Source organism: Colobus angolensis, unplaced genomic scaffold (assembly GCF_000951035.1).
Source record: "Colobus angolensis palliatus isolate OR3802 unplaced genomic scaffold, Cang.pa_1.0 Scaffold119, whole genome shotgun sequence".
Taxonomy (NCBI): domain Eukaryota; kingdom Metazoa; phylum Chordata; class Mammalia; order Primates; family Cercopithecidae; genus Colobus; species Colobus angolensis.
In genome coordinates, this window is record NW_012113030.1 from 2,097,556 (window position 1) to 2,122,136 (window position 24,581).

General features: G+C 40.0%; 1 protein-coding gene across 2 annotated transcripts in view; it reads right to left on the reverse strand.

Moving 5' to 3' along the window:
* The window catches only part of SLC25A21 (solute carrier family 25 (mitochondrial oxoadipate carrier), member 21), a 502,554-nt gene that overhangs the window by 187,933 nt on the left and 290,040 nt on the right, over positions 1 to 24,581 (reverse strand). For both annotated transcript variants that reach the window (XM_011926083.1, XM_011926075.1), the window contains exon 2: positions 20,566 to 20,614. In XM_011926083.1, the coding sequence (XP_011781473.1) occupies positions 20,566 to 20,614 (49 nt within the window). The remainder of the gene's footprint in view (positions 1 to 20,565; positions 20,615 to 24,581) is intronic.

Consider the following 24,581-nt stretch of genomic DNA (forward strand, 5'->3'; position numbering starts at 1 on the left):
TACAGAAACCAGAAGTATATGTTTAAGTGTTAATTTCAATTCAGGTTTGACAACTAGTAGATCAATGTGACCTGCGTACATTTACAGCAATATTTAAAGTTGGGATAGATCATTCCTTCACTCCCTCCCTCACTTATTAATTCAGTTAGCACCTACAGAACATCATTTGATACCAGGCACAGTGCCAGATACTGGGAGTGCAAATATAAATGCGACATGATCTCACATTTTAACAGAGGGAACCATAAAAACCTAACATTAAAATGTAAAACATGCATATGATATATGAATACATTATAGACACATACACACAGTTTTAAACAATGTCAGAGAAAGGAATGGTTGATTCACTCTGAAGATACAGAAGAGGATTCACAGGAATAGTAAGAGTCGAGTTGGGCCTTGAAGGATGAGAGACTTTTCCCCAGACAGGGCTAGGTGAGAGTAATTGTAGCAAACATAAGTAGTGTAATCGATGTGAACTGCTTGTATTTGAATTCTGGCTCTCTCCTTTCTCATTTCTTGAACTCTTTGAATTTCAGTTTCCTCATCTGTTCAATGGAGATAATACTAGTACTTCCTTCATGGGCTTGTTAGAAAGATTAAAGCAGACAACATGGTAAAGAACAATGAATGCATACACATAGCAAATGCTCGAGAAGGTAGTTGCTAATGACTTTTATTACCATTATCACTATGATGTGTATTTATAAGTTGTGTTTGGGAAATAATAAATGGTAGTCTGGTGTAGATAGAATGAAAGTGCGTTAGACTTAGCAGATATTGTGGATTCTGGAAAAGACTGATTGGGATCATATATGAAAGGTCTTGTATGTCATTCTAAAAAGTCTGAACTTGATATCATTAACAAAAGGAAACCAGGGATGGTCATACAGTTCAGATGACACCGGCTAAGAGACCGACAGTGTACAGAAACCTGCAGTGTAGGAGGGTAATTGATGTCTTTTGTTCTTTTCTGGGGCATGAGGTTGCGGAAAAGCATTTTGCCATCCTTGGAAATGGAGTGGTGGCAGCAGTTTGCCCAAGGTGGAGGCAGTAAGGGGCTGCACTGTTTGTAAAACTTTTTTAAAAATAATAAGCATTGGTTTGCATTATATTGTCACCACAATCTGATAATTCTGAATAATGTCAGTAAAATAATGTGCTCTTCCCTGTTGGACAAGCCACCCCTTGGCGTGCCATGGCTTGGTGGTTTGCTTTGAGAACTCCAAGGAGGATTAACAAGCACCCAGAAGCTGAGTACCCTGTAAGGACTTCCTGATGCTTAGGCATGGGTTAATTCAGAACTAGGAAATGGGCCTGAGGAGCAAACAGCCAAATATAAAGTTTGAGAGGGACCAAGTAGTGGGAAAATTTAGGATCCCTCCCAAGGAGAAAAAAATCAAAGTGGGAGGCAGCATCAGGGGTATCCTGAGAAGAAGAGGCAATGACACTGGATATTGGGTAGTGAATAGGATAAGCACAGATGCAGAAAATTAAGGAGGGGAGGGAAAAGGCTTACAACAATACACCTTCCTCATCTGTGGCTACCTCACCATTAGTGGGGCAAGTACCAATCCAGAAAGATCCAGTCCAGTGGTTTTCAGTACCTCCAGCATCAGCATCATCATATCCCAAATGCAAATCATTGGTCTCACCGCGGACTGAGAGTATGAGCAACTGTGGGGTGGAGCTCAGCAATCTGGGTTTTAACTAGCTCTCCTCGTTATTCTGATACATGCTAAAGTAATGGGGAGACCTGTGATTCTCAAACTTTAGCGTGTATCAGAATAACCAGGAGGGCTAGTTAAAACCCAGATTACTGGGCCCATATGACATTTGTCACATATCAATATGTATGCCTCGAATAGTTCCTTCCCTTAACCCAGTGGTTCTCAATAGGAGTGAAGGATAGTTTTGTTTCCCAGGTGGGTATTTGGCAATATCTGGAGGCATTTTCAGTTGTCACACTGAAAGGAAGGTATTATTGGCATCTAGTGAGTAGAGGCCTGAGATCCTGCTAAAACATTCTACAATGCTCCAGACAGGCCCTTGCAACAAATAATTATCTGGGCCAAAGTGTCAATAGAGTCGAGGCTGAGAAACCCTGGTTAACCTTACCAAGAAAGAGGTCTTGTTTAGGAGGATCTCCATTACACTGGGGGAAGGAAAAAGCAGGGTGGGGAAGTCGGCATCCAATCTGGTGTCTTTGAACACAAATTCTCGCTCCTGAGGCGAGGAATGTTTACTGATTGGTGACTGACTCTGTTTATTGTTGGTCCGTAAAGGAAGTAGGCGCTTTATGACCCTAACCAGGAACGGCCGGCTTTGTTTGCTCTCCCTCTCTTGAGCTTGTCTTTCTGTATATTGTTTCTATCTTGACCTCAGTCTTTGATTCCAAAGTGGTCAGGCCAGTATTGATCTGGATCTCCAGCGTTAAGTCCCGGTAGCTCAGACATGGCTTGTAAGGGAGGAGGAGTAATGGTGATTCTGGAGACTGCTCATTCTGGGAGTGGGGACTGGGGAGGACAACCCCACTTGGGGTTGGCCAAAGCCAAGATCCCAGAGAGCGCTTGATGATCTCCCACTGACTGCTTTCTCCTTAGACTGAGAGGCCAGTGGAAAAGGGGCCACTGGCATCACCCTGGAGAGGAGCTAGTTAGGTTTGTGCCAGACATGTGTGTGAGTGATGAGTGGAAGTCCCGGGACCCCCACACCCTGGCACGTTGCTGGTACAGCAGAGGCTGGCACATAAAGGCTAGCCATTGAGCAATTCTGCTAGAATCTGAATGAGGCAGGAACTGGGCTTGATTGTGGGGTAGAGGGGCATGAAGGAGACAGATCTATGGAGCCTGGAATCACATCCCACATAGAAAATGTGCAATCAGACAGAAAGAACAAATGAGAGCTACGGTTGATATGAATATCTGGCTTGCTTTCTTTTCATGTAATTTGGGAATATTGTCTGCTGTGTCATCCAAGGAAGCTCCCTGATGGTGCAAAAGGACACTTAATTCCTGCAAACAATGCTTGGCATCTTTTTCTGCAATGATTTTTACAGCCCTTATATTTCCACGGGCCTTTTCACATTTACCACTGTTTGACTCTAGAATACACTCTAGTAGCCAAATGGAATAAAGTCCAGTTTTTATTTTAATGGAAATCTGTTGTATTTAAAGCCTAAGACATGCTTTATCTTAGACCTGGGGTCTGGTCTGCCTGGGTTTGGGTCTCAAGCGTCTCTTAGCCTCAGCTGCAGTGGAGCTCTGCAATGGGAAGATCCCTCTGGAGGGCAGGCCCAACACTGGAAGCCCACTTCCTAAACACCAAGGGAGCCGGCGAGCAACCCTCCGATGGAAACACCTTTCAGGCAGCACTGCGGGAGTCTCTATTTAAACAGGTGACCTTGCAGAGAGAGGCTCCAGATCCCATTACTGACTGCCCGGCTGAGGGGCAGATTTGTTTTTATGAGCTCTCAAGACACACATTGGGGGCCAGGCGTAAATATGGAGAAAACTTGCTGAGACCTTGCCCCCTTTCCACAAAACATAAAGAAAAGAAAATCATGCTGAGGCTTTTGAGAATCATTACCTATCACTAAATGACCAGTGAGCAAAGTGGTCATCATTTCATTCAAGTTTTAAATTTACTTTATCGTTGGTGATGAAAAGAAGTATCAGATATTTTAGCCCTCCTGTGTCCTTCAGGGAATGGTGGAAAGAGGAAAACAGCTGCTTGTATGAAGCAGTTTAAGGGTCAAATATTACTCTGCCCAGAGGTGCTGACATCACTTAACTCTCCCCAGGAGAGGGGCATTGGCGTCATTTGCTGGGCTGAGGCCGCAGACCTGAAGATGGGCGGGCCGCAGCCCCCATCTTGTTTCTCCTTGAGCACCTATAGGGTCAACAATTGTAAGTGAACATTGCAATTAAGACTCTAAAACTTTGTTTTTATTGGCTTTGGGGGGGAATTTTTTTTTTCACGATTAATGAAAACACAATACAGACAGTAAGTTAAAATGTGAATGTGAGTTTCAAACATTGCATAGTCATTAGGCTAATCATTAGTCATTAGTCATTTGTGGTTGACAAGAAGGGTTATAATTTGACACCTGGCAAAAATCAAGTCGATTTCAGAGAACTTAGAGTTGGGAAATGAGATGGAAAAAACACCCTCTTTCCCTAGGAGGTCCCATGAAGTAACGTTTGCAAAACCTCTTTTCTCTCCCCAGAAGTGAATGAACCATGATTCAGGGCTGTGGTGTCTCCATCTCTGCCTGCTGGACCACCCCTACCCCCACCCTCCAGAGCCTTGTAAGCACTGGCCAAACAATTGCCTCAGAAGGTTCTCAGAAGTGAACCTCTGGGAGTTGAGAGAAAGAGATAAATAACTTCTCAACCTGATGTTTAACCAACAAGAAACCACCAGAAAGTGTCGGCCTCAATTCTGAAAATATTTTTTGAAACATCATAGAGTCATGGGAGAATAACAGAATGACATTAGAATGATAGGATTCTTAGTTCCTAACTTTTCTGTAAAACCCCAGATTTTCTTCTGTCTACCATCTATGACCCATTTTCTTTTGTGTGATGAGAGCAAAATATTGAACCCTGAGTTTGTATTTGCTGACCCCTGACCTCTCCCAGGTGTTCTGGCTCATTTCCTGAGAGTTATGTTTGATTTGGGAACGCTTCCCTCTTTTCTCCCATTCCCCTGTTACCATTTGAAACCTGGAACACCCGCATACAAGACCCTGACTATCTCCCTGTGCTACCCAAAAACACTCTTAAGTGTTCTCTCAGAACTTGGCAAGCATCTATACAGGGACAGGTTTCTCACACTCTGGGAAATCAAAATATAAAATAATAGCTCTTTTCCAATTCTTCAACCTGAAGATAAATTTTAGGGTCATTTCTTTTTCCTTTCTATTTAACGTGAGTTTTAGTACTAAGAGGAAATCAAACAAATAATCGACTTCAGTTTTCAATGTAACAAGGAAATAGAAACTCTAATTTGATCCAAAAGTTATTCCAAGATTATCTCTTCAGAAGTTGTGGCTAACATTTTCTTAAAAAATCTCTCCCTTTCCTTTTCTTTTTCAGATTTCAGAAGAAAAGGCTGGAAAAATATAACTTTCAAAGGTATGCATTATTTTTGTTTTAAAGTGAAGCTGGAACCCTGCTTGACACCACTACTCTGCTAATCCTGGTTGTCTTTGAAAAAGAAAATGCTTAAGATAACTAAAACTCTTGATAAAAAGATTTCTACATCTTTTAATTCAATGAGAGGCCAATCTACTAAGCTAACAAAAAGAACTACATTCAGGAATGCAACAGACTCTGCCTACTCCATTTGGCATGATTCCTTAAAAATAAATAACTACTTCATGAGTAGTGCAAGCAAAAATAAGATATTGTGTGCACTAAAAACATTTCCTCAAGGAGCATCCAGGCTGGGCTCCTGAAGCCCACTGGTCACCAGCATCAAGCCACCCATCCAAGCACTGTCCAGGAGGGTGAGTCTTCTCTTCCTAGTCTAGGGTCGAGTGTCATTCATGCACTAGACTGGAGTTAAGAGGCTTGAACCTTAGCTGACAATGAACAGGACTGGGAAAGGCTCAACTATCCTCGGTCCAGATGACAGTTTGTAGGTATCAGAATAAGTACAGGGGCAGCTGGTGCACAGATCCTGAAAATTCATTGACACACAGTGAATATATAAATATCATGTCTCATTCTCTGTGGTGTAAAACCACACAAATGCAAGTTAGGCTTTATAAAATGCCCAGATTACTAAGTAGCCAAATAAATATAAAAAAAAAAAAATCTGTGAATTGATCCTGTGTGAAACCTGGCTCATGATAGTAAAAACAGGCTTAGTGTGTTTGTATTTTATTTTTCCAAATACATAATTTGAAAATACACATCCTTTGCCCATTTTAAATGACATTTATTCAATCATTCATTCACCAAGTGTTTATTGAGCACCTACTTTGTGCTCAATACTCTTGTAGACACTGCATATACATATATATATATATGAACAAAAGAAGGAAGGCCCCTTGCCTTTAGGAAGCCTACACTCCAATGGAAGTGGGCAAAACAGTTAACGTGTACACAAATAAATAACTCTGATGAGATCAGAAGATTAAAGCAAAGCCAAATAAGGTAATGAAAAAAATGAGAGACACACGGGAGGCCACTGGAGATGGAGCAGCCAGAGAAGTTTCTCTGAGGAGATGACAGCTGAGCTGAGGTATGAAGGTCGAGAAGAAGCCAGTCACTCCAGGAAGAAGGGATTCCAAGAAAACAGGTCCTGAGACAGGAGAGAGCTTGGGGCATTAAAGGAGAAGAGACACCCCACTGCCAGACACGTACTTGCAATCAGTTTATTTTTAAACAATGAAAACACTGCCTTGGAAACAGAATATCAGATTAGAAGAAGCCTCCAAGTCCATGTAGGGAATTGCCCTCAGTTTCCAGGTTGGGGAGTGAAGTCCCAGTGCAGCTCCACTGACTCGCACGGTGGGGCCAACAGCGCTGAACTAGAACGCTGGTCTCCAGTCTTCAGTGCATGTGTCTTCCCACATGATCTATCGCCTTAGAGGATCTGTGTTAATTACACTCCCCCTGGACACTGACAGCCTGTTCTCAAAGGAATCATGTCTGCTTGCCTGACCTTTCTAAATGAAACTGGGTCAGAATTCTAACCAGTTCTCACTTTAGGAGAGCATCTTAGGAAAAAGTCAAACTTTTTTCTAATGTGTACTGTTTACTTTTCAAAATTTAAAAGAACACAAATACAGAGATAAGAAATTCTAAAGTGTATATTTTTCTGAGAGTATTTGGAAGTACTGAGTTGGATCATATAGTGAGAAGTTCGTCGCAATGTTGTATTATTTCATAAAAAACAGAAATGCATATCCCAGATAGATTTTGATTACCAAAAATGGATGATATCCACAACAATTTTGTGTGGTTTTTGCTATAATAGAGAACTATGTAACCTATTAAGCTCTCACAAAAGTTTCACTGAAGAAAATATTATTCAATAACCCCCAAATGGGAAAAATTTATCCTGTAAGAACTTGGCCCAGAGTATGCAGACTTGCATCCAGCTCTATTTATCATCTTGCAAACTTCTTCATTATGTCAAAACTAAATCTCAGCTGTGCCCTGACTGAAAGGCAAAAGCATAAGGCTATTTTAGCCACCTCAACAAGAATATTCTGAGAACTAATCGATTTTCCAAGAATGCTAAACACTTTTTATCAATTTTTGGTCAAGGTTCACAGTTATGATATTACATTATCAGCCTCAAATTTGTTTGTCTAAAGAAACTTATGATTTTACTCTTGATTCACAGAAAGGAAAAACAATCTTCTAGAATATTGATGATAGCCATAGCTTTCTGCTGTGCTAGAATCTCAACAATTTAGATTTCATTCAGCTTGATTCCCATATGCTCAACTCAAAAGCAGCTTTCCCATGGGCCTGGCCTGAGGTTCTAAGGTTCAGCTCACAGTTAGAGCTTTTTCCCCTCTCCAGCAGCCTCTTTCTCAACACTTTCAGGTCTTCTCACGCTGCAGGGAGAGCCCAAGTAAGAATCCTAAAGTGCACATGGCACATGACTTTTCAGGACTATTTCAGCCCTTTTGAGACAGGTACCTGCTCTTATAGAGGCAGCTAAGGAGCAAACTCTCTGGATAAAGATAATTTTACTTTCACTGATGGAAGATTTCTTAGAGCTTAACTAGAAAATGTTTTTAAAACTGTTACAATAGCAAAATAAACAACAAACATTTTGAACTTTTGCTTTACTTCTTGAATTTTAAGCTAGAGCTAATCTCAGATAGACCTTGAATAGACATTGAAAATACGCATGGTATTAGTTCCAAATTCTCCCTCCAAAAACGTGTCCTTAAAATAGGAGATTATCCATCTGAACAAGGGCTAATATACAGAATCTACAAGGAACTTAAACAAAAAAACAAACAACCCCATCAAAAAGTGTGTGAAGGATATGAACAGAGAGTTCTCAAAAGAAGACATTTATGTGGCCAACAAACACATGAAAAAAAGCTCATCATCACTGGTCATTAGAGAAATGCAAATCAAAACCACAATGAGATACCATCTCACACCAGTTAGAATGGTGATCATTAAAAAGTCGGGAAACAACAGATGCTGGAGAGGATATGGAGAAATAGGAACACTTTTACATTGTTGGTGGGTACAGTTGGTTGACTGTAAACTAGTTCAGCCATTGTGGAAGACAGTGTGGCGACTCCTCAAGGATCTAGAACCAGAAATACCATTTGACCCAGCCATCCCATTACTGGGTATACACCCAAAGGATTAGAAATCATTCTACTATAAAGACACATGTACACATGTGTTTATTGCAGCACTGTTCACAATAGCAAAGACTTGGAACCAACCCAAATGCTCATCAGTGACAGACTGGACTAAGAAAATGTTGCACCTATACATCATGGAATACTATGCAGCCATAAAAAAAGAATGTGTTCATGTCCTTTGCAGGGACATGGATGAAGCTGGAAACCATCCTTCTCAGCAAACTATCACAGGAACAGAAAACCAAACACTGCATGTTCTCACTCATATGTGGGAGCTGAACAATGAGAACACATGGACACGGGGAGGGGAACATCATACACTGGGGCCTGTTGGGGGCTGTGGAGCTAGGGGAGAAATAGCATTAGGAGAAATACCTAATGTAGATGATGGGTCGATGGGTGCAGCAAACCACCATGGCATGTGTATACCTATGTAACAAACCTGCATGTTCTGCACTTGTATTCCAGAACTTAAAGTATAATTTTTTAAAAAAGGAGATTATCTGAGAAAAGTTTATGATGGCATAACAAACACTGAAAAATATCCCATTTGTTTTTAATTCAAAATAATCCCATATCAATTTATTTTATTTGCATATTATATAGTCATATTAAATTATAGTAACCCCAAATTGGAATCTAAGCTATAGCTTATGCAAACTATCTCACAGGGAAACTTGTGATGGGCATTGGCTAAATAAGTAGATTAATGAAATTGCTGGAAATTTACAAGCAGTTGAGGTAAAACCCTGAACGGGGACTAGGGGGGGGAATGAAGGAAACAGTCATCATGCTGATGCTCATTTTAGAAATAATTCACTTTCCCATGACAAAGATAAGAAGGCCATTTAAGAATTATTTACCTCTCAGCTTAAAAAAGAGAAAAAAAGATGTCTGGAGAACCCCACTGGCAGGCATGAAGAATGCACTGTTGCTCTTCCTTCTCATCCTCAGGCTGGGGTAGGCACAGGAGAAGCCTTTGCAGTTAAGCAGGGAAAAGAAGCAAGAAGTATCCAAACAGAACACACCTTTCCTTATTAGCTAAGGGAGAATCCTCTAAGACCATTTAATTAGTCGAGGAATAATAGCTACTGTACTCTATACAAACACTAAATCTTTATTTTTAAAATTTAGACAAAACACAAATTAAAGAGAGATTACACACTTTACAAAGGTTCTGCAATGTGAGTCATAAAAATAGCTTGTTCCTCTAGGGAGTGATTTTAAAAAGAATTCCATTTACAAAAAAATAAATAAATAAATTTAGAAACAGCCTTTCCAGATTATAAAGTGAGTTACAGTTGATTTAACATAATAGAATTTTGTTATTTTATGTGGGGAGAACTGACTGAATTTTTTTAAAAGAGGATTTTCTCCTTATTAATAAGATTAAAAAATAATTTCAGTCTATGGCAGCAAGATTCTTCTGCACATAATCTTGGGGACCAATTGTTTTCCCCAATGCCTCAGGCAATGAATCCTTCAGCTCCTCCTTTTTACTGGGTCGCCCAAGCAGCAGAAGTGGGCGTGCGTGGGGCACTCCCTATGGATAAGGCAGTTATTGCAGCCAACCCGGCCTAGGGCCTGGGTCTGTGTTCAGTGGGAGGACCTCCAACATGTGAGAAAGATGCAGGGGCAAGACTTTCTACTGTGGACTCTTCTGAGTTTTCCAGAGTTTGGCTACAACCCTTGTTATCCCAAAGAGAGGCGGAACATTATCAAAGTAAAAATCTCAGAAGTAATATCAATGAAATCTCTTTACAGGGCCATGGTTCTATCATCCCCAAACCCTCTGCCTTTCTCCAGAGGGTCCCATACATCTAGAGTGTAGACATGCAGCTTTCTGTAATAGTGCAAAAAATAAGATTATTTTCTCTTCGTTTTAGGGTATTCCTAGGTTATATCAATTAGTCATTATACAAATGTGAGATCTTTCAAAGTTTGCTATGAACTCATAGGCAATAATGAATTTAATTTGTATTAAAGCACTTAGGTTGGAGCAAGTGGCATTTTAAAGCACATATTAATTCATTTAAAACCACATAATTCACTGCAGCTCTACAATGTGCCAAGCAGAGCCTGGCCAACTGGCACCTCTATTTCTTCCAAATATGTTACCCATCTTGTGCCCTGTTTTTATTTGATTATGTTATTAAACAAAATCTTTACTAATGACTGCAAGGAAAAGAATGACTTAATCAATACAGTGTTGTGGTCCACCCACTATGCAGTACTTTCTTGCTTGGGCTCAGAAATTACAAAAAGGCATTTCAGTTAAGTAAAACAAATCCCAGAGAAACCCTATTATGGTCATGCAACTTCAAAAGCAAAGTTGAAGTTGCACTCACAATGTATTTGGGGATCCTGTAACCATTCCACACCATTATATGTTGCCATGGATTGATTTAGCTACATGACAAAATCCCAATAAAGATATAGTTTATAAAACTGTGGTTCTACTCCGTGTTTGTTTTACTTCAGACACATTCTATCCATGGTTAGAAACAAACCATGACAGTGGTCTAGCCCTGAATTTCTATCCATGGTGAGAAGTCAGGCATAACCATGTTCTAACCCTGAATGAGATCTTAATGTTTTATACCACGGGCAAATCATTAACATATGGAAATAACCTTCCCAGCTGCTCTGTTATTTATTTATTTTTGAATTCTATAGGTTCTACTGCCTCTTGTCTATACCCTATCCTAACTTTTCCTTATATTCTCTCCCCATTTTAAAAAGATTCCTTTCTTTTCCTTCCTTCTTTCTTTCTTTCTCTCTCTCTCTCTCTCTCTCTCTCTCTCTCTCTCTCTCGGATCTATTGGGGAAAAGAGACTTCATTCCGTGTTTCCACCCACTGTTCCGATGGCCCAGCATCCCCTCTCCAACCTCTAAATTAAGTATTCACTTTAAAGCTCATGACTGTTTCCCTTCCTCCCTGCTAGAGGAGGCAGTGGATGCTTCCCAGACCCTGGCTTCACACTCTCTGCTGGGCTCTCCACAAAGCAGCCTCTCACCATACCCCATCCTCAGGTTTCTCTTTTTAATAAAGTTTGTGGTGGGCTTACGCCTCTAAATCATTTTCACCCATCACAGCCATTTACTTTCCCTCTGTAATAACCAATATACTCGCTCCTCTCCCATCTCCTGGTGATGATTTCTGCCCCAGTACCTCACTCAGTAGGACAGAATGTGTTGTTTCTGGCTGTGGATAATATATTTCCATATTGCTCTCAAAAACCACGGAACAAGTTCTGCAATGCAACCGTTTTGTCCTTCCACTTCTACTCACGGTGAACAAAGCAGCAGTTTACAGAAATAAAACCAATGAGAATCATAGGTTAAGGAACGGTTCAACACTTAAGAAAAAAAAAGGAATTCTTTATGTGACTTTTTGCGAAACTGCCTACAGGGTATTCAGCAGTGATTCCCAAAGGCTGGCCCAGTGACCAGTCTGGGTACACTGCGTAAGAATCACCCGGGAGGTTGTTAAACATAAATATTGGTAGGACCCACCCCTAGAGTTTCTGACTCAGAAGTCTGGGGCTTGGGAGCCACCAATAGAGAGTGTAAATCAATCTCCACAGATTGAGTAAAAGCCCCATAAGTGCATATATAACAACACGTGGATGCCAAATTTTCAACCCATGTGAGTCTTCAGACTTCACTTAGTGATTAATATGTTTTGAGAGAAGTATGAAAATATTTCTTAGTGTAAGTTAAGTCCTGATGGGGGGTGAGAAGGATGACAGCCAAAGTATGCACTGGCCTGTCCACTCACCACTAGTCTTTAACTGTATGTCTATAAGCAGATGTGAAAATGCCCCCCACCCCACTTTCTCCCATTCCCCAGCACCACCAGAAAACATGCTCTCCAGTTCTTTGAGGTATTTGACAGGCGGTGCTTTAAAAATGTTTCTTTTCATTTTTAGAGATGGGGTGTTGCGATATTGCCCTGGGTTGCTCTAGAACTCCCGGCCTCAAGCAATCCTGCCTCAGCCCTCTGACAAGCTGGAACTACAGGCCCACTGCTGTGCCTCTGGGGCACTTTTAAAAAGATCAGTCCTTGTAGGGTTGACAGTTTATGTAGTATGCACCTGATTTATGCTCTGTTCAAAACTGAAAACAAAAATGATTAAAAAATGATTCAGGGTAAAACAGAAGAAACACCTCAGTAATTCTTTCTTCCTGAAGCACAATGGGCCATTTCCTTTCCTGGGATTAAAAATATGAAAGGGATATAAGCTACAACTCTCTCAGATTGTGATTTCCATAAATCCTTGGGGCTTTCGAATGCTACTTTCTCCACACAGGTACAAACCTTGAAATGCCATGTAGCAAAATTACCCCCACCTAGGATCTTGCTTATTTGCAACTATCAACTCATTCCAAGCAAGAGTATTCTTAGGAAAGAACCACTGGACTCTGTCCTTCCTGTAAAGGTCTGTAAAGACCTTCCTTTTCACATTGCATTCTAGGCTTGCACTGTCTAACCCAGGGACCTCTAGCCCCATGTGACTATGGAGCATTTGAAATGTGGCTTATTAGTCAATATTGAGATGTGCTCTAGGTGTAAAATAGGCAACAGATTTCAAAGACTTTGTATGAAAAACAAAAGAATGGAAAATATTCATAGCTTTTATATTGATTAACATGTTGCTATGGTAATATTTTGAATCTATGAGGTTAAATAGGATTTATTTTTAGAATTAATTTTACCTATTTCATTTTTACTTCCTTAAATGTGGTCCTTAGAAACCTTAAGATTACATGTGTGTGGTGCATTTTGTTTCAATTAGCCAGCGCTGTTCTAGACAGAGTCTGGGGTTTCACTTCCCATCTCAAAGCTTGTTCCACACGCTCCCTCAGCACCCTCGATCCCTCTCCCCACTTAGTCCACCCACCTCTGCTCCAGGCACAGCTAATGGGAAACTTCTTACATTACCTAGTTATTTCCCAATCCAGTCCCTGAAACTCCACCATAGGCTTGTAATCTTTTGCCCACCATCCTGTCAAGTAATGTCTCCCTTTTTGTCTTAACAGATTCTAAATTCCCACTTTTTCATGAAATCTTCCCTTTTTCGGTGAAGACGACACAATGAAGACTACCTATTATGCACTTTATAGACATTTCAGTTTGGCTATAGAACTATTGAGGTTATTATTTTGATTATTATCAAATACTCATTTCTTCAACAGCATTCACTGGGCACCTCCTGAAGGCGAGGCACAGTGCTAGCTCTAGAGGATACTGAATAATGTCAGCACACAGCCCCAACATGATGTGTGACATGAGGCCAGAAGGAACACAGACACTAAACCAAGGCTCTTCTGCCCAGAAGGATGCTCTACTTGCAAACACCTTGCTGAGGAAGGATTTGAATGTAGTGCATACATAATACATAATTATGTAGAAACTTGAAACTGCTTGACTGCCTAGTAAACACTTCCTCCTCCCACACTTGTATCCTCTCTCAGGTTTCTTCATTACCCTGTAGACTCCATTTGTCTTTGTATTCCCCCCATTTTTGCTAACCCAGGATTAAACACCATGCTTTCGTGTGTGTGTGTGTGTGTGTGTGTGTGCTCATTTATTTTTCATAATAATGTGGATACCATTATTGTCCCTATTTAAATCTGAGGAAACTAAGGCACAGAGGAGTTATGTAACTTGGTCACATAGGTAATATGCTCACATAGGTAATGAGTGGAGGAGTCAGGATTTGAACCCAGGCAGCCTAACTCTAGCGCCAAAACTATTAACCACACACACACAAACACCAAGGACCATGCAAGCTTGAAGCTGCCAAATCTATCTAGTGCCAAATGAGAGAAGCTACCCCAAAATGAAGCCTATATAAGAAAAGGATAGCTGGAGAAAAGGAGGGAGAGAGGGAGAAAGAGAGTATATCAGAGAAGTATAATGAAAGATTATTTTATTTGAACCACTGGAAAGTACAAAGCCAGAAACTACCCTTTGGCCTTCCCAGCTATACAAGTGAATGGGGTCTTTTGTCATTTGTAGCCATAGGTTCTTAATGAGGGGTCCACTCACAATTGTACACACAGCTCTGTTTGTGTATACTATAAAACAATATATATATACATGTCTCTGGGGAGGTTCTCAAAGGAGACCTTGATTCTACATAACTGCTATATGTACAGCTTCTTAGTCAAATATCCTCTGCTAAAATGAGCTGGGGACCCTTAGAACACATCACTTGTCATGCGGCTGGCCTCTGCTAACAGTAGGTCTATCCCTGGTGCCATATTTGCATGGAGCAGAATAAACTTTTTTCCTATGTTAAGTGCCACAGTGCCTGGAATCTTGCCATAAAATATGTATCAATGATAATTTCTAACCATCTTTTAAAATACAAAGTGTGTTTGAAGAAAGCCTCTTGGCAATTCAACATGCTGAACTGAAAATGCATGTTTCTCTTAGTGCTTTCTCCAAACCCTTCAAAAACGACAGTATGTCAGTCCCCATTCTGCTTATCTTCAGATCAGTTTCTCACTCCTGCCTTGTCCTGCTCTGCTCTGTAAAGTGAAGGGGCTGACCTCTGCAAGGCTGGTTTCCCAGACTTCCCTGGGTTCAGCAAATAGGAGCACTGGTGAGTGGGATTCTGAAGGTAGGGAGAGAAGGGAGAAAGCAGAGGACTTCTCCCATCCCTCTCAACCTCAGGCAGGCAGTGGCTGCGTCCTGTGCCTCCATCTCCCATTAGACAGACCTACCATGATTCTAGCTTCCAGCAGTGTTGCCAGGTCCTGGGCTCTGACAACACCACCTCCTCCCTTGGTCCCTTCAGCCTGAGCTGGTGGTGCTATTGCTAATCTCTAGGTTGCCTCACAGTCCTTTGCTGGCTACTCAGCATTTCTACAATCTGGACAGAATTGGGGCAGGGATACCATCCAACTCAATACAAAGCAGTATAAGTATAATATTTAGAAATATCAAAGTGAATTACACAGAATCAGCTAAAAGTCAAAGGCCCTTACCTCTGGAATTCCTTGCATTGACTTTGCATAGTTTCAAATACTCAGAGTGGTGTATTCTCCTGATTGGGCCATGACTAACACAGGCAACAAAATAATAATAATTATAAATAAGTATAAACCCACAGTGACAAAGAGGATGGAGCAGGAAGTCACAGTGAATGTGCAATGTCAACTCATTTTTGCAAGATGGAAATGGATGGAGGAATGGTCACTGCCTTAGCAGGGCAGAGAAGGCTGCACCCTAAGTACCTAAATAAGGGATTGCCACGAAAGACCCTGGGATATCCCTGGGATGCCTCAGGCCTCGGAGGTACCAGATAACTTGAAAAGTGGGAATATGTGACCAGAAGCAAGAGCACTATTTGAAAGTCCATGTATGTTTTCTCTCCCACCTCACCCTGAAGACCTGAGGCTTACTCTTTGGAGACTGTATAAGAGCAGCTTCAGACTGGAGGGCAGTGGAGGGCAGGAAAGCAGCCCCATATCAGAAACAAGAGGATGACAAGAATATTTTCACCCTTAACAGTGGGAACTTCACACACATACAATCTTGACTGAAAGATTCTTCATTGGAGAAACAGTATCCCCAGAAAAGACATTTAAATATTGATATTGGAAGAGAGATGAGAGAGGACCTAACAAAAAAGCCAAGTAATTGCCAAAACCCCACCTTCAACAAGCCCCACCACATTATCTGCTAAGAGTTTGACAATGTGGAAACAGTAGGGGAAAGGAACCTGAAGAAACATTTAGGAAGACATTGCAATTAACAATAGCCTTATAGAGAACTAAATAATGAAAATATGAGGTAATAATTAATTCCAGAAAAATAAATCCTTGAGCACTACTTGGTTCAGCAGTGAAGTCAAAATAATGAAAACAATTGATTATGTATCAATAATGGGACAGATGTAAGAAGGGGAAATGGGGATAGCGTGTAATTCTAGATGTCATAAATAACATTTACAGCTGACAAATTAAGAAGGAGTGGTGTATTAGTTTCCTAGGGCTGCATCACAAATTACCCCAAACCCTGTGGCTTAAAACAACAAAAAATTATTCTTTCACAGTTCATTAGTCCAGAAGTCCAAAATCAAGGTGTCATCAGTGTTGGCTCCTCTTAAAAGCTCTGAAGGAGAATCTGGTCCATATCTCTCTCTCTGAGCTTCTGGGGAATGTGAGCAGTCTTTGGTATTCACAGTCTTGTAGCTGCAGAATTCTAATCTCTGCTATCAAAGAAGATAGCATTTGGCCATCTTTACAGCATGTCTTTTTCTGTGAGTCTCTTTCCTTGTTCTTAGAATACCAGTCATAGTGGACTTAGGGCACACTCTATTCCATATGACTACCTTTTAAGTTGAATAATTACATCTACAAAGACCCTGTTTCCAAATAAAGTCACCTTCTGAGGTTCTGGGAAGGATGTGAATTGGGGCAGGGACACTGTTCAACTTAATAGAACCAGTGTAAGTATAATATTTAGAAATGTTGAAGTGAATTCCAATGGAATCAGCTAAAAGTCAAAGGTCCTTACCTCTGGAATGGGAACTGGTGGGTGGAGAGGGCATGGTAGGGGAACGATGTTCATGCTTACAAGGCTTGGAAAAGACATGCCTTTGGCACACTGACACCATGTCCTTTCCTTCAGGCCAGTAGGAGTATCATATTTCTTCTCCTTCTGGTTAAGTGTGGTCAAGTGGCTAGTTCCTAATGATAGGCTGGGTGAAAAGGACACATGTGGTCAGAGCTCTAACCACCAGGGTGAAACCGTTCAGCTGTATTCTTCCTCCCACAGGGATGGGGAAAGCACGTGTTCAAACAGAGCTTCTTTCAGTCTGAGCAGAGTGTCCCCTGGCTATGGTCTGAATGTTTGTGCCCCCCCGCCACAAATCCATATGGTGAAATCCAACCCCCCAAGGTGATGGCATCAGGAGTGGGACCTTTAGGAGGTCATGAGGGTACAGCCCTCAGGAATGGGATTAGTGTCCTTATAAGAGAGACCGTAGAGTGATGCCTTGCTCTTTCACCATGTGAGGACACAGCAAGAAGGCACTCCTTATGAACCAGGAAACAGGCCCTTACCAGATATCAAACCTGCCAGCACCTTGAGCTTAGACGTCTCAGCCTCCAGTACAGTGAGAAATAAATTTCTGTTGTCTATAAGTTACCCAGTTTATGATATTTTGTTAATGCAGCCTGGACAGATGAAGATACCCAGTTGTATCAGACACAAAATCCTTGTTTTTGTAATGTGCTGAGATTTAAAGTTTGTTGTTGATGTTACAGCCATATCACCTAGCCTGTCTTAATTGACACAAGGCTTGGAGTATTATTTGAATTTGATACGACATACATGTACTATTTTGATAACTATTAAAATAAATAACATAAATGATAAACTGTAAGAGATAATACATGAAACCACTTAGCACTGGTGATTTTAGCAGATCACTTTTTAAATGACACAGTATTCCGAGAGTACTGTATTCTAAGTTGTGGCAGGCATTGTCAAAGTGGGGCATGGGATACATGAAGCCAAACCTCATGTCACAGTTTTTTTTACTGGATTTTATTAATTAAGGAGAAATATACTGAATTAATCCAAATATGGAAATGGCTCATTTTCCACAATATCTCACGTGCTGGAGTATGGCAAAATAAATGTGTCTACTTTTTGGAGTCAAGGCTTGTTTTGGGGTTCTGTTTGTGCCTAATCTTTTTCTTGCTGAATGAGTAACAACAGGTTCTAAAAATTTACTTCCAAACTCCTCTTTCAAGTGGATTTTTTAAACTCTGTAAACGATCAACACTCTTACCTGGGTATGAATTTATTTCTATTTAGAAACACAGTCATCTCCTGTGTAATGTGATGGTGACGAGGTTCCCACATGTGGTCTGCTCCTGCCCACTTGATGTCACTTCTCTGTTAGTGCCTGGGTGATAAATCCTTTCAATCTTGCATATTCTACTTCTGTTGCAATGTCAGTTGCCCATATTTGTGCCTTTCAGTTTACTCTATGATTGTGAGTCTTTATTCAACATACTTTTCATTATGCAGGTCAAATACCACCCTGTATCCAATTCCCCTCTCCTTCAGAGCACCTGGAAGGACTGTATCTTCCTCCCTGCTGAAGTTAGGCAAAGTCATGTGACTAACTCTAATGAATGAATGCCATTTTAGTGAAAATATTTATGTAACAAAGAAGGTATAAAGCCCCAGTAACTTGTTATATCCACTTCAAGAAATTTTCAATTCAATTCCAGTACAACAAAATGACACAGCTTTTGAAGTTCATTGGGATGAGATCTCAATTAACTAATCAGACTGTGAGCTCTCTGAGGGCAGAGCTATCCTGAAACCCACACACACTAGATGCTCAATACACATCTGTTGAGAGGATGAACAAAGCATTGAGTGAATGAGTGACCATATTCTAATATTGTGTCTAGATTAAATCACTCTTATTTCTCCTCTATGTCCATTGGAACAGTTTACTAATTTAGGAAATTACCTTCAAATGAAAAAGATTATTTTCTCAGTGAGATTAGCAACAATAATCTGGCTTCTCAAAGAAGGTTAACACAGAATCTAAGAGGGAAATCCCAGGGAGTTTTGCCTTCTGTTTTGGAACCTTGTAATAAAGATGGCCCAGGGGTGCAAATTCTTGCATTTGAATATAATTTGTGGTTTTCTTTTTTTTTTTGAGACGGAGTCTTGCTCTGTCACCCAAGCTGAAGTGCAGTGGAGCAATCTCGGCTCACTGCAACCTCCACCTCCCGGATTCAAGTGATTCTTCTGCCTCAGCCTCCTGAGTAGCTGGGATTACAGGTGTGAGCCACCATGCAGGGCCCCTTGTTTTCTTCTTTCTCTTTGAGTTTAGTGATTTGAGGCTGTTACAAACTGAATGCTTGTGTCCCTCCAAAATGTGTATGTGGAAGCCCTAACCCACAATGCGATGGTATTTGGAGGTGACGTCTTTGGGGGGTGATTAGGTTTAAATGAGGTCATGAGGATCTTGTCCCTATGATGGGATTAATGGCTTTATAAGAAGAGGAAGTAACACCGGAACTTTCTGTCTCTGCCATGTAAGGATACAGCAAGAAAGAGGCCCTCTACAGTTAGGAAGAGGGCCCTCACCAAGAACTGAATCAACCAAGACCTTAATCTTGGAATTCCTATCCGCCAAAACTGTAAATATGAACATCTGTTGTTTAAGTCACCCAGTCTATAATATTTTGTTACAGCAGCTCCAGCTAAGACAGAAGCCAAATTCCCATCTTCTCTACCTCTATTAGAATAGTAATACTATTTTTGCATGCCACAGTCACCTTCTCTTGCTTTCAGCAACCAGCCTAAGATTCCACTGCCTCTTTAGGTAGAGTAAGTAACACGTCCATCCAGTGACCAACCTGAATTATCAAATATTTCCTAATTGAGGCAGTAATCGTTTCTTTAACTACCATTATTGCATAGCATTGTTGGCTGTTAGGCTCCAACCTAGGCATGGTGCTCTTGGGTTTCATATAGTGCAAATAAATGGAAATTTTCACTAGACTCCAAGAGCTTCCAATTTGAAAAAATAGAAAGTTCAGTAATTCAGTCACAGGTTTAACTTTTTAAAAATGCTCTAGATCATATTATCCCCACAAAGTTTTGTTATTTTTCTTTTTTTCCTTCTTGGTAAATAGATTTAATACATTGCCCTGGCTTGCACTGACCATATTATGCCCTTGCAGTTTCCTGAAAATATAGCATTTTGCATTGGCAAACAGCAATAGGAATAAATTATTTAAGCACTATGTAAAAAACTTACTTGAAATTTTGAAGTCTCATACCAAAATGCTGACTATTAAATAGAGATTTGTTATGCAATGCCAAATGAAAATGCGCTGTCATAATCCACTAGATAAAGTTTAGTTTTTACATCATTTTGATAAATTTACCTCATTTACCAGTATAGCTACAAATCATGCCTTATGGTTGTCATGTAAAGGCAGTAAAATATTACATACTTCAGATGACCTTTATCCATGCTTTTCACTGTTCACATTTTATCTGTCAAATAGTACTTTCTTTAGAAGCAAATATAACTGCCATTATAGAGAGAAGCTACCGACCTGGGACAAGTCCTAGCATTTAGTGCTCTGACAGATCTTAATTTGGATATTAGCCAAAGTCAATAAAACTTGTTCATGCAGAACCTTACCTGGTTTTCACCACATCTAGGGGGTGCATCAGGCAAATTTCTACAAGACCTGAAAGATGATAAAGAAAAGTCCAATAAACACTTATGTAAACGCTGGTTCTTATTTCCTTGATCCTGTCGATTTCTCGAGTATGCGGGTTCAGATAAAGAACTTGGGACTTCGAATATGACAGCTAATAGTAATAGGCTAGTGGCAAAAGACAGAAGCATAATATGATTTTATTTCAATGGGAATAAGATATGTGAGTGAGTACTTTCTTACAAGTGCTCTGGCAGGGAGGTAGGGCTGGAGGGGAAAGAACATTTAAAAAAGAATCAGACGTGCTAACTGCAATCAACTGGATGGGAGTTATGGCTTTCCATTCCAGCCCAATAATAAGGATATACAGAAGGAAGGGAGGAAAGAAAAGAAGGAAGGAAGAGCGGGGGCTCTTTGAATCTCTCCCAGCTTTGGTATGTTAGTAAATATAGCAAATCAGAAACCTCAGTTTCAGTACTCATGAAACAAAGATAATGATGCCTCTTCTCTCCCAAGGTAGTTATGAAAATACAATACATATCAATATATTAATAGCTTAACAGAGAATATTTCTTGCAAGATCATTGTGTGCTAGGCATTGTTCTAAGCAGTACTTAGATTACCTCATTTAATCTTCACAAGAACTTTATGTGATAGGATGTATTATCCCCATTTTACAAATGAGATAATTGAAGCATACAAGTTAAATAACTTGTCTAAGATGTTACATCTAGGAAGTAGCTTTAATTCCCACAAAGCCCTGATCTTAACCATTGCACAGTGAAAGAACTATAGCTTCTTGCAAATAAATTGTAAAACTCTCTGTCTCCTATTGTCTAACTGAGCAGACTACTCAATTATAATACAAACTACTGGCATGCAACAATAGGAGTAGTACAGTAGTGTTACGTACTAGTAGTTATAAAAATAATTACAGTAGTCATTCTTACGGTATTACAGAGGTAATAACAGTAATAGTTATCTACATATGGATGATCATTTAACATACATGGTCCTGATATGCACAATGAGTGGACAAGGTAAGTATCATTATTATCTTTCCTTTAAGATAAGAAAACTGAGGTTGATAATGTTCAACTGATTTGCCCAAAGGCCACACAACAGTATTTGTGAGTAGTTTCTTATAGGCAGAGCATTTACCTCCATTTATAAACTAACTCAGCTTGAATTTAGCTATGATGTAGTTTATCTTCCCCATCCCATATTTATCCACACAAATGTCTTTTCCTCCCCATACTGACCAGGTCCAGAAAGCTCAAAGGGCCTGTACCTACCGGAAGGCCCCCTTTGCTTCTACAGAAGCTTTAGGAAGTTTTCCCTGCAAATGTGTGCTCTAGGTTGCAAAGTCCTATGTATGGACCAAAACTGTCTTACTTTGGCTACAACTAATAAGATCCAACATGGATGTTTGTGCCAAAGGCTTCCCAAGTCAAGGACCCAATTGGAGTCTCATTGCCTAGAGACAGGAAGAGACAGGCTCAGGTGAGCAGAGGACACAGGGTTGCTGGACACAACAGCAAAGCCTCTAGGTACCGTTTTAGCTTTACTATTACGCCCTGTTTCTCAAGGTAGCATGAGTAGAAATCTTCCTCGCCAACTGTAAAGTCTCCACATACTTCTCCTTGCTTGAGAATTCACATTTACCCCCAAAGTAAGAATCAGGTGACCAGAATTTTTGTCCTGGTACCTTCAGGGAATCATCATTTACCCATGATGACATCAGTTCCTTATCTGTAAAGCAAAAGATTAAATGGTCTAGAATAACTTTGAGGTCTAATATTCTATGTTTGTTGCTGTTTTTGAATCTGACTCATATATATTCATATATACATATATATATGAAATGAGGTCATGAGGGTCTTGCCCCCATGATGGGATTATATATATACACACACAAACATAAACATACATATACATATATTATTTATAATCCTAATTTAAGCTTTATTATATTAGTTATGAGATAAAACCCTAATCCTATTTTAAAAGTTTACTCTGGGAACTCAGACTTTAAAAATAGCATCCTTACCACACACTGTAGCAGAAATCCATTAAGTACACTTCCATGCACCTCATGCACATAAGGAAATAAGATACTCAGAATCAGTTTACCAAAGCAAGTACACAAAGCTTCTCCCACTGACTTGACATTAGAGTAGAAGCAAAAAACACATACCAAATAGCACTAGTTGGTACATTTCTCAAAAAGTTTACCAAAAGAACCCACAATAGCAACAACTTATTAAAGCTTACAGCAAGACTTGGAGAATCAGACCACATTATATAAATTTATAATATAACATAATATAATTTATAATATAAATTTATTATATAAATCTATCTATTTGCAAAATTGTTTCAGTTTTCTATGTGCTAATGTACATTTCTGGTAGTAAACAGATAATCAATAAGATGATTATACTTTTGTGATTATTTAAAATTATTTTCAATCCCCTAGTATGCACCAAAACACTCATTTATTCACTTGACAAACTTGCAGTGGTTACCCTCTATGTATCTGGTATTGAGGATACAGTCTAGTGAGGGGAACAAACAGACACATAAGAACAAATAGCAATGCATGGAAGGAAGTGCAATGCTCAGAGTTTATGGGAGCACATCAGAGAGAGGCCCCTGACCTAGCATGGGATCAGGTGAGGGGTGGGAAAGGATTCAAGGCAGAGAGAGGACAGCATAAGCATGAGGCATACAGGAAAGATATTGCACACAAGAAAGAAGAAAAGAGGCAAGAAGCACTTGAACATTACAGCAACCTAGGGTTGAAGGCAGGGTATGGCAAGAGATGAGGCTGCAAGTGTGCAGGTGAGGCTCAAGTTCACATTTAGGCACTTCAGCTTTATCCCATAGACCACGAGGAGCCCCTGAAGGATTTTCTTTTTTTAATAGCTCTTGGTTGTTTTTTCTTATTACCAATGCACTCCATGTTTACTGAAGACATTTCGAGGAGTTGTAAGCAGAGGAGTGTTATTGACCTCCGCTAACGTGCTCTCCCAATAATCTAATCATCCCCTCCCTTTAATTCCCCCAGTCCTCCCAATCACAGTATTCACATGCAAACACAACAGCACTGATGTCCCAGCCCTCTCTCCATTGGTAAACAGTTTACCAGTAAAAGCACTGTCTCTCATCATAGCATAGATGTCTTGGTGTCCCATGTACCTCTAAATCTGAGAGTCAAGGGCCATCTATGAAACTACCTGCAAAACTGTGAACTGACCAAAAGGAAAATAGGACCTAAATGGTCAAATATATTTGTTTCAGGATCTCTGTGTGATTATTTATTCACTGTTGTTTTTAATCGAAACAAATAATTTATAGAATTTAAGTTAGTGATAAAATGCATTACAGGTAGAGAGAACACAAATGTTGGAAATTATATGGAAGTTTTGACTTTCATCAGAGTTCAGAGTTAAATCTGGATTCACTCAGAGTGGGAACGGATGCTTGCTGTCCTCCACAGACAGCTAAAGACTGTGAGACCCTGATTATTATTTATGAAGATAACCATATAAATAGAATCAGATTAATCATGTTACATAGGCCTAGAAGTGACCTCAAAAAACTGAATGGTACCATGTGTCTATTGACAATTCTATGACCTAGTATGAAGGCACGAACTAAATAATGAGCTAGTGAGCACAAATTTTAACACTTTCTCTATTCTCATAAAATTAAAGTCTAACATAGAAAAGAATATGACTCTGAAATATCAGCTTCCATTTAATAATCCATCCTAATTGTGATTTTAAGACACACTGATCTCAAGACAAATACAACCTAGAAGTGTTGCTTTTACCAACCTGGCATTTATTAAACTCACCAGCCACAGAGGAATTAAATGGTTCAATCTCCCCTACTCATGCATGATATAAAAATTGTATTGCCAACCACCAACCATAGAAACACTTTCTCTGGGGAAAAAAGTTATAACTTCATAGTATTTGAGAAGGAATAC